The sequence below is a fragment of the Corapipo altera genome, unplaced genomic scaffold (genome assembly GCF_003945725.1).
Source record: "Corapipo altera isolate COAL_440 unplaced genomic scaffold, ASM394572v1 58, whole genome shotgun sequence".
NCBI classification, from domain to species: Eukaryota; Metazoa; Chordata; class Aves; order Passeriformes; family Pipridae; genus Corapipo; species Corapipo altera.
In genome coordinates, this window is record NW_020884898.1 from 4,067,645 (window position 1) to 4,083,207 (window position 15,563).

The 15,563-nt window shown below is 39.4% G+C and overlaps 1 protein-coding gene across 4 annotated transcripts in view; it reads right to left on the minus strand.

Moving 5' to 3' along the window:
• Positions 1-3,724: 3,724 nt before the first annotated feature.
• The window catches only part of MAP3K7CL (MAP3K7 C-terminal like), a 30,170-nt gene continuing 18,331 nt past the window's right edge, over positions 3,725-15,563 (minus strand). For all 4 annotated transcript variants that reach the window (XM_027648723.1, XM_027648721.1, XM_027648722.1 and 1 more), the window contains 2 exons: positions 14,859-14,974; positions 3,725-4,914 (listed from right to left, as the gene is read on the minus strand). In XM_027648723.1, the coding sequence (XP_027504524.1) occupies positions 4,734-4,914; positions 14,859-14,974 (297 nt within the window). In that variant the 3' untranslated portion in view covers positions 3,725-4,733. The remainder of the gene's footprint in view (positions 4,915-14,858; positions 14,975-15,563) is intronic.

Consider the following 15,563-nt stretch of genomic DNA (forward strand, 5'->3'; position numbering starts at 1 on the left):
GTTTAGAAGGGGGAACTGATGATTGATATGTAGGAAAGCAGAATGACTCATATGCCAAATCTTGTGCTTTCTACAGTGTAAGCCACTGAACTGTGCCATTTAGGAAGCCTGGGTCAAGTGTAACAGTGATTTGTGATTGGTTGTCATCTTTCATTGATGTGATATGAGCAATACATGACATTCCCTGTAAGGAGCACTAGAACCTAGAGGTGACTGGCACTGTCCAAGGCAAGGTAGATTTTTTTCATTCTTACAATCTACTTTGAATTTAAAGCATCAGCCATGCAGTTTTGGTGCACACCTGAAGGACCATCTTGATAACTCCCAGTTTAACATTGCAAAACCAAGACACTCAGTGAAGGAAATGGTAAGGTTGAGACTGCCCCTCCAACTTTGTTTGCTACCTTCCCTCTCTCCTTAATGTGCATTGTGGTGCAGTCATGCAGTCACAGTGTCTGGTCCTGTCCTAGAGAAGTCTATTAGGATGGACAACAGGGCCCAGCTTTTTGGTACTTGTTCAGTAATGGTCATAGTCCTTCACTGCTGCACACCTTCCAGGCCTGTCATGAAGACCATTAGTTTCATCATGGTTTTTCCAAGGACGTGCATCATCGTATTACCATGCATATGCATGCCATGACACTCCACGAGGAGGGAGAAGATCCTCAGTGCTGTGGGTGCACATGTATGACTGTGGAAGTATGTGAACAGGAGACAAAAGTCATGCCAGCACCCAGATTTTGTCAGCTCTCCTCACAATCCTGCTGGACAGGGCCAGCACTCCTCCTGCTACATCACTGCCTGGACCGAAGTTCCTTTCCCTGCAGCCCTCTTCTTCCAACACTGCACATCTTGTACCCCTCACAAGAAGAGAGGCAAGACTCCTCCAGACAAATCCCCCACGTTCCTTTAGACACTTCTACTTTGTGCATTTAGAAAGCAAGGACTCTTATGTAGGAAAAAACACCAAGTGGTTCCATAGCTAAGACTGTGACTAGCTCATTTCTGCGAGGTGGTCTGTGAGATGGATACATGGAGGTGAGACAGCAAAGTGACAGAGCCAGAGCTCCCCAACCAGCCCAGAGGAAGGCTGAGAACACCTCTCTGTCCCACCCTTGCCTACTTGTACCCACCCACTATTAACAATGTGTAATGCTCACAAAGGCCTAGATGGCAGTCAAGCCTCTGGAGGGAAGTGACACACTTTGAAAGATTCACAAAACCAGCCAGAACAAATATAATCCTGAAAAGTGAAACATTAAAAAAAAAAAGCCGCTGAACCCAAACCTTATGCATGTCCTTATCTTCCAGACTTTTCAAGTATCAAATTGCCCTAACCTCTGGTTGTTTCAAGACTGCATGAGTCATATCCTTGCTAACTGGAAGACTTAAATTGAGTTTCTTCAGCACCCATTAGGATGGAAGGAATTTAATTAGTAATGATATGAAATGGAAATCACAGGTCTTGTTTTTATTTTAAACCCATATACTTCACTCTTTCTTAACCGGTTTGAAGCAAACCCATTTGCCATCACAGTGGCATGGTTACTTTTGCTAACCTGGATAACCTGGATAATAGCAACAAATACACTTTGTCTGTGGAGGTGTTTGCATTTAGCAGCTTCTTTTGCCATCTGAGCCTTTCACATGCCTTTCCTTGCCTCCTGACCACTGGTGAATTGACAGTAAGAGCCTCAGACTGCACCCTTGTTTTGCTGAATACAATCGCGGTTCCCACAGGCTGTAGTCAGAAATTATAAAATTGAACATTTCATTGGCAGTTGATCTCAAAAGCTGAAACAGGCTTCTAAGTTCTTGGGTGAAATACAGTGTAAAACCATCTTCGAAATAATTGTGTAAAACTTGTTTTTACAGTGTGATACTTCCAATGGACCTAACTTGCAGACCAATTTAAGGTCTCTCCTTAAACACCAGCACACAAATCATACAGTTTACTTGGAAAATACAAGATCAATATGAAGAGCGTTTTATTAAAAAGCTTAATTTCAGCTATTTATTCAGCAGAGTTCCAGAGTATCTAGAGAAAAAACTCAGCATGTCAAAATTGGAGATTTATTGAATGTGAAAATGTTTCTCATTATTATGAACTTGATAAGAAAATGAAGAGGTGGATGATAGATACAGCAGTTACCTCTCAGAAGGCTGTTCTAGCCATGTTTATGCTTTGCAACACCTGGATGATGTTGACTTTGCTACATTTTAATTTGACTTATCTATGAATATTTTTGGAAAATTCCATTTGCTTACTGTCCTGTCTTTGAATCCCATTTCTCTTACTATTTTTTCTTTTAAAAATAGTTTTCATGAAGTACTTTAATTTTTCTTCCTTGGTACTTCTATATCAGTTTTACTCATTTGAATTGTGATACCATTTCTCCAAGTCAATGTTCTCAGACACCTGAGCATCCGTGCTGGCAGGCAAATATATTGATACAAGGCTGTTATTTTTTACTTTCACCATAACTAAAAGTAGGAGGAAAATCTGATTGCAAATAGTCACAGTCAAGATTAAATACAAATCTCTGACTTCAACTGGTTTGAGATGGTTTAAGAATTTCATATTTATCCAGGCTGGTAGCTGGACCACATCACGAATTTGGTGCCTGTACACGTATAAAAACGTTTCCTGAAGACTTCCATACTGTTCAGTACCTACAGGTAAAATATACTCTTTGGCTGCTCTCAAAGTGTGATATGTCACAAATGGGGCCCAGCTTTCCTTCTCCACCTCACTGTGGCTCTCCCTCAGGTTTTAATCCCAGCATATGATCTGTTATTATTCTGATATCTAAAGCAAAATGGCTGCACTTAAATAGAAAATTTCAAGGTGAATGCAGTTATTTTTAAGGTCTGCCATCTAATCCATTTGCATCCGAAGCCAGTCTGTTGATGAAGTAATTTTATGTACTTTTTACAGTTTTCAATGAATTCACTGAAATCACCAGACTGGATGACGTTTTCAAAGCTAGATGGAAAAATTACTAAAATGACAAATTAATTTGAAAATGAGAACGCTTTCGTTAATACACATAAATACAGACAAAAAAAAGTACATCTTGGATTCTGCGGTGTTCTGTGCTCAAAGCAAAGCCTTGATGTCTGTTCAGGTTTCATTTCCCATCAGTGCAAAACTCAAATAAGGCTTTTCCATCATTCCCTGCCTGATATTCCAAGTGGGTTTTATTAACTATGGTTTTTTTTTTCCTCTTCAACTTTCACAAGATATAGTGAAAATTTGATCCTCAGATAACAAGAAAAGAGGAATAAACACAGTGCTGCACTGCCTGTGGAGCATCCCAGCAAGAAGCGCGTGCCTCAGGAGTGATTTCCCATCGTGTCTCCGCTCTGGCCAGGGTACAGCAGCAAGCAATGTTGGGCATGGATGCTGGCACTGCCCTGATGGCTCAGGAGGAGAAATGGAAACAAGGTTGTCCTCTCCTGTAAACTCTTCATGTTCTCCTATAGCAGTCCCAGGTGCTTGGAGCAATGCAGAGCCTGTTCTCACACATGTGCTGCAGGAACTGTGCAGGCAGTGAGCACGGAAAATAAAGGGAAACTTGTGTACTTTTTTTGTCCTCTTTGTTGTCAGGAATTGTTTTGATTAACATAAAATACCATTTTTATGATAGACTAAGAATAATAAACAAACCTAAAGTTCTGATGTATACAACGATTGAGAATATTGAGAACTTTTCTATATCCACTTTTAATGAAAAAACGAATAATGAATAGAAATAGAAGTATAACAAAGAATTTCCAGTTGAACTAGGAAAACACAGGGATAAAAAGAGCAAGTAAAACTGACATTTTACTTCCTGGTTATTTGTATATCCCCATTATTTGTATATTCTCGGTTATTTGTACATCCTGTCCCCACTTAGAGCCACTTATGTTTCAAAACAGACCAGAAAATAGGAACAAAATATCCTCACAGCACTTTTACTGACATATTCTCAGTTGAAACTATGATGAAACTATGATTCTTACATTAATTTTTCATTTCTTGCATGCCAAAAAGTACAAGAGCCAAAAGACTCTCAAATCTTTACACTTGAGGAAGGAAATTTTGATCTCAACTGTTTCCTTTTATTTTCATAACTTGCTAATTATTACTGTCAGTGCACTCATTTGAAAAAAAATTATATTACTTCAATTTTTAATGTGCAATTTCTCAGATTTTATATAACAATGTGAAGTTGACATGGGATAATGAAGTACAGTTTTTACCAATGAGGAGATCTGTTTTAAGATAACTTCCAAACACTTCAGGCATGAGGAAAATAATTCAAAAAAAATCTTCACCAAACTAAATTTAACATACATGTATTCCATATACTAACATTGCCCCTGCTGTATGCCTTAGTATGATCCAAATTTCCAACACAGGAACTATTTATACCATTTTCTAGTGTGTCCATATCTTCTTAAATTGGAAGAAATATGTTTAGAAAAGAAACCTGATCTACTAGAACATATAATGGGGACAGATTAACTTCAATTATGTTACTTGAAATAAAATATCCATTATATAATGGATAAAATATCCATTATATTAAGTTACTGGCTGGCAAGCATTAAATCAAATATAGACTTCTACATACTCCGTATCTGTAGTAAAGTATTATAACATATTAAACAGATCCTTATTTTAAAATCTCTTTCCAGCACAGGACCAGTCATTTATGAACTGCCTCACACAAGCTAGTTGGGAGTTATGAGGAACCCTGTCTTTTTTGATACTGTATTCTGAGCTTTTCCAGTTGCTCCACGCACTGCGTCTGGGCCAGCTTCAGTGTTCGGTTCTCCTCTGTCAGTTCTGCATATTCCTTAGCCAGCTGAGCAGCATCCATGCTTTCTTTTTCCACTTGTTCCAGCCTGGCAATCAGCTCCTTTCTAATGATTATGAAAAAAACCCCAAATATTAAAAATGGCAGTATGCAAAAATTTATCATCAAAATTTGTGTTAGGTCAAAGCTGGACTGTAGGTTGCTAACATGATATAACCTCAGCTCGTGTGAAACAAGGGCCTAGAAAATTAATTTGTTAGAGTCCTCTTTTTTCCATTAAAAGATGAAGCTTCCAAAGTCGCTGATAGGTTTGCTGTTCAGTGACCAAATCTGCAAAATGCTGGTTTCAAATATTTGTATTTAGGGCTATTCAGCCTGGAGAATAAAAGGTTTCAGGGAGATCTTAGAGGCCCCGCCAGCACCAAGAGGCGCTCCAAAAGAGCTGGAGAGGGACTCTTCACAAGGGTGACAGGATAAGAGAATGGCTTTAAACTGAAAGAGAGCAGGGTTAGATTGGATATTGGGAAGAAATTCTTCCATGTGAGGATGGTGAGGCACTGCACAGGTTGCCCAGAGAAATCTGTGGCTGTGACATCCCTGGAAGTGTCCAAGGCCAGGTTGGGTGGGGCTTGAAGCAACCTAGTCTAGTGGAAAGTGTCCCTGCCCATGGCAGTGGTTTGGAACTAGATGATCTTTAAGGTCCATTGCAATCCAAACCATCCTATAACTGTATAATTGTATGATCTCTAACTTCAGTAAATGTTGAACATGTAGTTCATGGTGGTGAATCAAGTTCCTGGAGATTGCTTGCTAATACTTTACCAGAAGAATAACAATTTATTTTTCTCTCAATATCAAATATAATTGAAAGAGAGCAAAGTTTTTTGTTCAGTTAGTTAGATTTATTAGTAAATTCGGTGAAGTGCACGTGGTTTCCTTTCTCTGCTACAGATGATTCTAGTACATACTAGGCACATGAATCTGAACGACATATATTACTTCTATAATATGTTTAGGCTCCGACCTTAGCCCTACTACTGAGGCAGAGTGATAGACCTGCAAACCTGATGCCTCCTGGTCCTCTTAAGAGCTGTGGCTTCTTCTGGATGGAGTAACACAGTGCCCTGTATTCCCAGAGCTGCCCAGGAGCTGGAGTCTCCTGTATAGTATCAATTGAAATTACCTCAGCACAAGTTAAGATAAAAGAGGTCTTAAAACACACTGAAGGCATGAGTAACTCACAGAGTTGGTGAATTACTAATTGTTCTCCACTTAAGTCATCCAGCAGGCTAGCCTGGCCTCTGGGGTTTTTTCCCTTTAAGTCAAAAAGTCACCCCTGCTACAGGAAGTCTCTTCTAAAGGGTTCTTAGTTCTTTTGATCATTCTATCTCAGAGATTAGTTAATCTTTAACGGTTCATGGCCCTGTGACTTTATTTCTCAGTCATATCAAAACAATGCTTGTAGATCACCAGTGGGAAGATATTAGTACCTTCAAAGTGGATAGCTTTTGCTGCGGTCCTTAAAGGAGCCTTCTTGTCAGGGTAGACCTGTACTTTCAGACAGGAAATTCCTACAGATCCGGAATTTTATTCCCACAGGTCAGAGTATTCATGAAAAGATAACATTTCTGTATTTGCTGATCATTTACGCTGCTTGAAGCTGCAAAGCTACCACTTACAGCAGCAAAAGTGTAAGCACCTGGGTTTTGAAAAACACTTCTGTCTGGGCTTCTTTTAGGATCAGTTTGACCTTCCTCTGTCTTTACTGCAGCTTTCAGTGACAGCAGGGTTTGCCCATGGTTTACAGTCACAGTTACTTAAGCTCAAGTTAGAAGAGATTCTTGACACAGCCATTTCTCTCAATTGTGCTTCCCATTGAAAAAAAAAGAGTTAGCAGCCGTTACAGAAATTTTAAATCATCCTAAAGAGGCAGTATATGGGCATCCTTCTACAGCTAAATATGTTGGCTTTGTTTTATACTGCTGAGGTAATGAAGAGCAGCTATGCTGCAGCAAAGCCTCTTTCTCTTTCCTTTCACCCGGTGAAAGGTGTGTTCAATCAAGCCTTTGAGGGAAAACATCAAGAGCCTATTTTAGCTCAGCAAAATTCTGTTTATATTTGTCACAAAATAGTCATAAAATTTTTAGAAGCCGCAAGCCATTAACAGGTTTATTTCTCTTTGGTTGGGCCATGATAGATCAACCAATTTTCAAAGGGGCCAAGATGATTTTGCTAGACAGCTCCTATTAATGGGACAGAGACCATGGGGGAGTATTTTAGAGAGTGAAAAATGCATTTAGGGACAATGAGGTTTTACAAGTCTTTAATCACTGGAGCCTCTCAAGGGCCTCCTCTGGAAGACTTTTATTTCTGGAGACCAAGAGAGAGTGTCAGCAATATTTCCTTGCAATTATTCTCTGGTGCAGTGCTAGACTGAAGGATTAAATTAAGCTCTTTCAGATTACAGACTGTTAAAACAGAAGTGTCCAAAGAAATTAATTCAGAATCATTCTTCCTTACTTTTCATACACTTATGAGCTTCTTAAAAGGAGATTCAGTGAACACACTAATAAGTAATCAGCATCTTCAAAGCAGACAAATCTTTTCTGCGGGGACTTTTAGTACTTGAAAAAGAATGGTACTAACTACTCTATTTGAACTGGAGCCAGGAGTGGCACAGACAGACAATGTGTGAACTCGGACAACCCTGTTAATGAATGTCAGTCCTGATTTGATAAGATGAGACTTTGTGCAGGCATGGCATTCATGCTGCTTTTCAGTAATATTCAAGCAACACAGATAACTTTTTCCCCTGTGGGATTTACCTTTGCTATTAAACAAATTATAAATGTGCTAAAATAAAAATATACTCATTGCTGTAGTCCATGCTCTAGGACCTCCCTCATAGAAAGCAGTTTCCTTGCACTGATTCTGTGATCCAGTAGTACTATGTGGGCAGAAAAGGGCAATTCAACCGTCTTTCCTGTATTTTCTGTTTAGGACAGTGTCTCCAGTTGCCTCCCAGTACGTTGGAGGCAAACAGCTGTCCAAATAACTAATTTCCAATAAATTGCAAAGTAGCTACTTGTGTGGCTCCCTGTGTGTACGGCTGTACATATGTGTTATTGGTTGACTACCCATGAGATTGTGCTGGAAGTCTGACAGATGCTAAAGGCTGGATATTAGAAAAAGGTTCTTCACCCAGAGGGTGGTTGAGTGCTGGAAGAGGCTCCCCAGGAAAGCGGTCACAGCACCAAGCCTGACAGAGTTCAAGAAACGCTTGGACGATACTCTCAGGCACATGGTGTGACTCTTGGGGATGGTCCTGTGCAGGGCCAGGAGTTGGACTCAATGATCCTCATGGGTCCCTTCCAACTCAGCCTGTTCTGTGATTCTGTGGTAAAATTGCCCACTTCTGTGTGACAGCAGAACCTACTTATTCCCTTCCCATCAGGATCAACACCTGTTTACAGGGTAGAGTGATGTTTCAGGCAAATACTGTCAGCCTGCACAGAACTAAAATTAGAGTACCGGGGAATTGATAAATGTTATGAATGGTGCAGCTTACGAAGCTCACAAAAGGATGAAGACAGTAACATTTTCTTCTGATCTAATCCGGGATTTGAACTTAGCTTCCAGAGGTTAAAGAACACCATACTAAGCTCTTGCACCATGTAGCCTTTCTTATGGATGCTTAATAAATAGGTCTAGCACTGTGTAATCTGTGTTTTCTGTTAATGGCTATCCCAAGTTTAAATATTAACAGCATCGATAAGGTATTTTCTAAACTAGTGCTGAGGTACTCAAAGCTTTGAGACAATCTGTAATGTACACTCTAAATGTTCTTTTTTGGGGAGGGATATGTGAGGGAAGGGAGCCTGCCAGAGCAAGAAAAAAACCCAGCATGGTCTTAGGGAAATTATTTCTCTTGGCCTTAATGACTGACCATGCAGACAACAGAGCTCCTTAACACTAATATTCACAATGAATAAATACCAAGAAAAGTGACAGAATAAGCAGATAAATCTGTCTAAAGATGAGTATATTTAAAGATGGACTGGACACAAGGAAAACAGCTTCCAGAGTACAAAGAGTCAGATTTGTCTTTCCCCAGCTGTGAACAATGTGTTCAGGATCATGCATCTGCGGCACCACACATTTCTTCTCAGCTAACATGTGTCTGTGTTCTGGTGGCCATAAGATCGTCTTCATTTCTCACATTTGACATGGCTTTCACATTAGGAGGAATCATGAGACCCTGTAAGGTAATCGCTGTCTGAGAAGACTGTCCTTGTGTGTTTAAAGCCTACTAATTGATTTTTAAAACAACGAGACAGCCTGTTTTAATGTAAATGAAAATATATCCAGATGCCAACACATAAAAGGTCATAGAATCAGAGAACGGTTTGGTTTGGAAGGGACCTTAGAGATCATCTAGTTCCAACACCCCTGCCATGGGCAGGGACACCTTCCACAAGACCTGGAAGTCTCTCTTGGTTTTAGAAAAGCTGTAATTTAATTTCCACTATTTGGCAAGTAACATATATTTTGCATACACATGATGATGAAAAATCAGGTCTAGAATGGGAAAATTATTGAGCTAAAAGGTTGTCTTTAAGGTTTATGCTAATCTTTTGCTGCAGTACCTGGAAGTTTGAAGACTACTTGTCTTAGCAATGTTGCAAAGACAGTCTGGAAATAGTGTACCTAGAGAAACCATCTCGGCTGGAAACCTTAAAACAGTCTTATGGTCATGAGAGCATGCTAAAGCATATGGAAGGCTTCCACAAAATTAAGCAGACATCTCCACTGCATGTCATTTGCCAAGAAGGACAATGGCATCCTGGCCTGTATCAGCAATGGTGTGGCCAGCAGGACCAGGGCAGTGACTGTCCCCCTGTACCTGGCACTGGTGAGGCCAACCCTCGAATCCTGCATTCATTCAGTTCTGGGCCACTCACTGCAAGAATGACATTGTAGTGCTGGAGGTGTCCGGAGAAGGGCAATGGAGCTGGGGAAGGGTCTGGAGCACAAGTCTTGTAACTGGAGCAGCTGAAGGAGCTGGGGGTGTTTAACCTGAAGAAAAGGAGGCTCAGGGGAGATCTTCATGCTTTCTACAACTACCTGAAATGAGATTGTAGCCAGGGGGAGTTCAGACTCTTTTGCCAGGTAACAAGGATGAGAGGAAATGGCCTCAAATTGTGCCAGGGGAAGTTAAGATTAGATTTTAGGAAAAACTTTTTCTGGAAAGGGTTGTCAAGCACAGGAATGGGCTGTTCAGGGAAGTGCTGGAGTTACCATCCCTGGAGGTGTTAAAAAAACATGTAGATGTGGCACTTGAGGACATAGTTTTATGGTGAACATGGTGGTGGTGCTGGATTGATGGTTGGACTTGATGATACTAAAGGTCTTTTCCAACCTTAATGATTCTATGATTCTATGTCTACTGTGACATGTGCAAAAGAAGAAAAGAAATCATATCCATGGCAAAGAGAAGGAGTGAACCTAAACCAGGTGGTGATCAAATGATATTTTCTGAAGAGTTATATTAGAATTGTCTGGGGGAGGAAAAAGCGATAACCAGCCAGTGCTAAGAATATAAGATACAGCTAGCAACCATGGCAACTCTAATATTTAACTACATAATCCAGGGTCATTATCTAGTAATAGCAATATAACAAGTGCTCAAAATAACCAACCATCCCACCCCTTTCACCCAAACTTAGATACCCCAAAACATCTGTTATGGAAATACATGTGTGTTTCTGGAACATAAATTAAATTACATTCTGTGCCCTAAATGTGGTGTGCTCTCGCTTCCACACCCTTTTCTTTATTTTCAATCATGTCTCCCATTCCACAGTGATTTTTTCCCTTGTACTACATATTGCTGGCATAAATGGGAAGAGTTTGAGTGAAGAGAGCAAACAAAGCTATGATTATATTAGCAAAAAAAAATCTACTCAGTCTTCTTCTAAATTCTTTCAATTTCTTCCTTCCTTTTTTGGTCTTCTTCTTGAGTAACTTCTTTTACCCTTCATTTGCTTTTTTCCTTTTATTTTCCCTTTTTTGAAACTGCAGCCTCTCTTTCTCTTTCACATTTCCCCTCTTCCTGTGAAATAGTTGTCATCTTCTCTCCCACTCCCAGCCTAGTATATTCTTTCAGTATCTACATTGCATACAAGAGAAAGGGTAAATGAATTCTATTCTTGCCTTGATGAAAAGCAACCCTCCTCACATCAATGACTTTTTATACTTTGGCCATACCTGATGCTCACAAGTGAGAGAAAAGTCAAGCTAAGCCTTTGAAAAGTTGTAAAAGATTAAATGGTTTTGACTCTTTTAAAACAATGTTTTTCAATTTTCTTTTCTTAAAGATACCTCCTTTAGAAATATACCTGCATGTATTATTCCATGTATAAAGGTGACACTGAAGTTTGGAGGTTGGAACAAAAATTGTTTAAAGTAGAATTAACTTAATTACATTTCTTTTTACTAAAAAGCTCTAATACTACTATGGATATTTATGCCAGGTTAGCTTAACATTATTTCTTCCTCCTAGCCAACAAACAGAAAATATTTGCTCAATCCTGTTTTTTTTTTCTTCCTGTCAGTCATAGCCTTCAGTATTCTGTGTGCACAGTGTTCTGTCAGTAGGCACCACAGATGCAGACACTGCCAGGTGGGATTTGCCATTGTAATGACACAGGTGAGTTATCTGTGGAGGGAAGTTGGGAGCACTGGCAGGGGTGTCATCCAACAGAACTTGTGGTTGCATTTGGCAAAAATGTACAGTGAACAACACTATAAAGTTGTTTGTTCCCATTAAAAGGGATGAAACTCAATCATTTTATCAAAATAGTATTTAAGAGAAATAGACAATAGATAACAGGTGCATTAGGCACCTGTGGATCTTTATTTCCATACATTCAAATTCAAATGTAGAAGAAGATAAAGACACCCACAACAGGGGCAAATTTCAAAAAAGCTGCAAATGCCATCTTTTCAGTTTGAGTTGGATTTGATTGAATTGATTAGAACTGCTTTTGAGGCTCCAAGCTTGTCCATCTCATCAGACTTTTTAGAAAAGTCAAAGCATCCATTCTAAGAATGGAATACTCAGCTCTTCCAGTGGCGGGGCAACCAGAGCTTCTCTGGGCAATTTGTGCCAGTGCCTCAACACCCTCACGAGGGAAGAATTTCTTCCTACTATCTAATCTAAACCTATCCTCTGTCAGTTTAAAGCCATTCTCCCTTGTCCTATCTCTACATATCCTTTTAAATAGTCTCTCTCCATCTTTCTTGTAGGCTCCCTTCAGGTACTGAAATGCTGCAATTATAAGTGTGCTCAGGTTTGTAACCTTACGTGTGTGTAAAAGTATATGTTTCCTAATAACTTTCTAATCCCCCTTCCAGTTTTAACCAAGCTTCATGCAGTTAAGAGGTCCCAGTTAGTTCCTGGAAGGTTTAATAAAAACAGACTGCTACAGAAAGGATTGTTACCTCAATGGGGAAAGGCAGTCTCATGAGACCTGCTCCAAAATACTACAAAATGGAGAATCTACCTGAAGGGAGAAGCTATAAACACTTCACATTTGGAGAAAAAAAAATCTTCAGTTGGCACTTGCATCTTGTTAAACCTCAAAATCAAGTAACCAGTGCACCAACCCGTAGGAAATTAAACATCTTTGATCCCAGTGCTCTAGGACCACTTCTTAACATGGGCAGTGGTGAAAGGTGCTGCCCTGACATTTGTGATGTTTAGGCATTTCACAGCTATACAGCATGTGAACACAAGTCCACAAATCTGTAATTGGAAGGCACATAAGAATCACAGTGATATAATTCCATTTGTTGCCTTATTCAACCACTCAGCATATGTTTACTGGGGCATGGAATCCACAGAACAGGTTCAGCAAAGGTAGCAGTGGTGGAAACATCCTGACATTGTTCTGCTGTTGACATCCACTGGTGAAATGAAACAAAATGCCAGCCTGAAGCCCATTAATTCATCCAGGGTAACCACTGCAGAGAGGCTGACATCTAGGCTCAGAAGTTGATTAGGATAGTTGTGAGCTCTGGTAAACAATTTTGTGCATGTACCTGCCCTTCTCAGGAAGCAAAGTATTTCTAATTCAGCTAGTACCCCAGTCTCCATAGATTAAAAGGTTGCATTCAAACAGGATTTTTTTTTCACTTAAGAAAGTGCAAAAATAATAATATAAATGTCTATGGTTGTTATAATAATAATAATATAAATGTCTAGTTTTTAGAGGCTCCAAGCATACTTCATAAATAGGCATAACTGATTCGGGGATGTGTCAGTAATAATAATGGATTTATATCAGTAGACTCTAAAATCCAAATGATCCAAATGCTCTAAGGTTACCTTTTGGGTTTATACATCTAAAGTCAAGTACTTAAATGACCATTTCATATTTTATATTCTATTTGGATTTTCAGAATAGAAAAAGACACATGGATTTCCACTGAATTCACTTGATTACTAAATACATATGTAAGCAGCTTATATTAGAAAACCAAATTTGACAAATCATGACAAAATTATTTGAATTAATTATCTTTTCCTCATCTTTCCAAACACACCAATTACATTTGATGGGTCATGTTCAATGAATGATGAATCAAATGCAAACACTGCATTTTCATGCATTTTTCCATGGAGGGACAGTGTAGTGTTAATCTCTTCTGGCTATTTTTTCTTCTCTTTTAACTTTTGTGTCAGTTTGTCAGAATCTGAGTGCCACACAGATCCTACAGTGGAAGGGGATTTGTAGTGGGAAACCTCAAGTAGCTCTGACACATTAAGCCAAATGTAACTATATTGTGTCTGTAGCCATCAACCCTGATAAAGACATCTCATTTTCTTACCCTGAATAGTTTGGATTCATGGAGTTCTTTGGCTATCTTGTAAGAATACAGGATTTCAACAGTTTCCCTCCCATCAGCTTGATTCTAAGATTCCCACGGATGCAAACTTGGCTGAACTTCAAGGTCAGCTGGGTAGGGATTTCACTACTCACCCTCTTTCGTCTCTCTGAATTTCTTTTTCAGGTTTCTTGTGGAAAGGGACTGAGACGCACAGAGCGCACTTTGCCATTTAATAGTCATGCAAAAGATGACAGGGCTGTGAGTACAGGCCACAGACAAGAAAAAATGTCTCCAGCTTATGCACTTTGCATACAAACACCTGAAATGCCAATGTGCATTGAGCCAATGTATACAGAAACAGTGCAGCTCACAGAAACACGTTTACCAATAGTGTCAAGCACTCCAAGCCTAACTGAAGATCTGTTACATTCGTCATTAAAATGTATAATGTTAAATTAAAAAAAAATTCCCTAACATTAAAAAGGAGACTTGCACCAGTTGAACTGGACTGTTACGTGACCTGGAATCTGTCAGTGAAGGTTTTAAGGGATGTACACATAGGTTAGGGTCCAGAACTATGACAGCTCTTAGTGGGTCCAGTTGATCCTATGGAGCAATGGCCTACTTGTACTGTGACTGTCAGGCAGAGGTATGGAACAGAATCATAGAGTCAAAAGAATGATAGAATGGTTTGAGTTGGAAGGGACCCCAAAGATCATCCAGTTACAACCCCCTTGCCACAGGCAGGGACACCTTCTACTAAACCAGCTTGTTCAGAGCCCCATCCAACCTGATCTTGAACACTTCCAGGGATGGGGCAACCTGTGGCAGTGTCTCATCACCCTCACAGGGAAGAATTTTTTCCTAATATCCCATGCTCCTAATACCCGAACCTTGACTTCTGTCAGTTTAAAGCCATTCTCCCTTTTCTTATCTCTTGTAAATAGTCTATCTCCATCTTTCTTATAAGCTCCCTTCAGGTACTGGAAGGCTGCAATTAAAAGGTGTGTGTGTATATAAGTATATACATATGTGAGTATATATGTATATGAGTTTAAGGTCAGAAAATATTATGTGAAAACCTCGTGTTTAAAACAGGATTTTACAAAGAGATCAAAGAGATTATACAACAGTAAATCCTTTGGGAAATTTACTCACTTTCTTTCTTCCAGCAGAGCAATTTCTTTCTTGACTTCATGGTACTCTTCTGCTATTTTGCAGTGCTGTTTATACACCTGCATAGATTCCTTAGACTCGTGACAAGGAGGCAGAGGCTTTAAGAAAAAGAAGAAGAAAAAAATACACTGTTTTAGAATGAAATATTAGTTTAAAAATACATATTTTAAGGATAAAATATTTATCTTAATTCCTGTGAGAATTTTTTTCCCTAACTGCAGGATATTGCCAACTATTCCTGGTGATGGCTTTTCATGGAAGGAAAAAACCCCAAAATGATCCCACTTCCCTGCATAAGAACATGCGTAAACCTTCAAACCTTGTAACAATTTTCAGAACTCCCCTTGTCAGTTTTGCAAAGTATTCCTAAAGATTGATCAGAGAACGATTTCTCCCTTACATCCCTTCTTTTTCAGCTACAGCGACACATGAATGCTAAAGCTGATGCATTGGTTAGACCCATAGCACACAGGAGCGTCTTTTCACTGCAGAAACTACAGCTCTGAGCAGAAGGAGATTTTGAGTGCAAACAAGCTCCTATTCTCCAGTTCTGCAAGATGAGAACAAAACACATGAAAAGACGTAGGCTAAATGCTCTTTTTATTCCTAAATGCAATGCTTATTCCAGTTTATTCCTAAATAGGACAGGGCTGTGAATTGGAACACTGGGGTTGATTCTGCTGGACT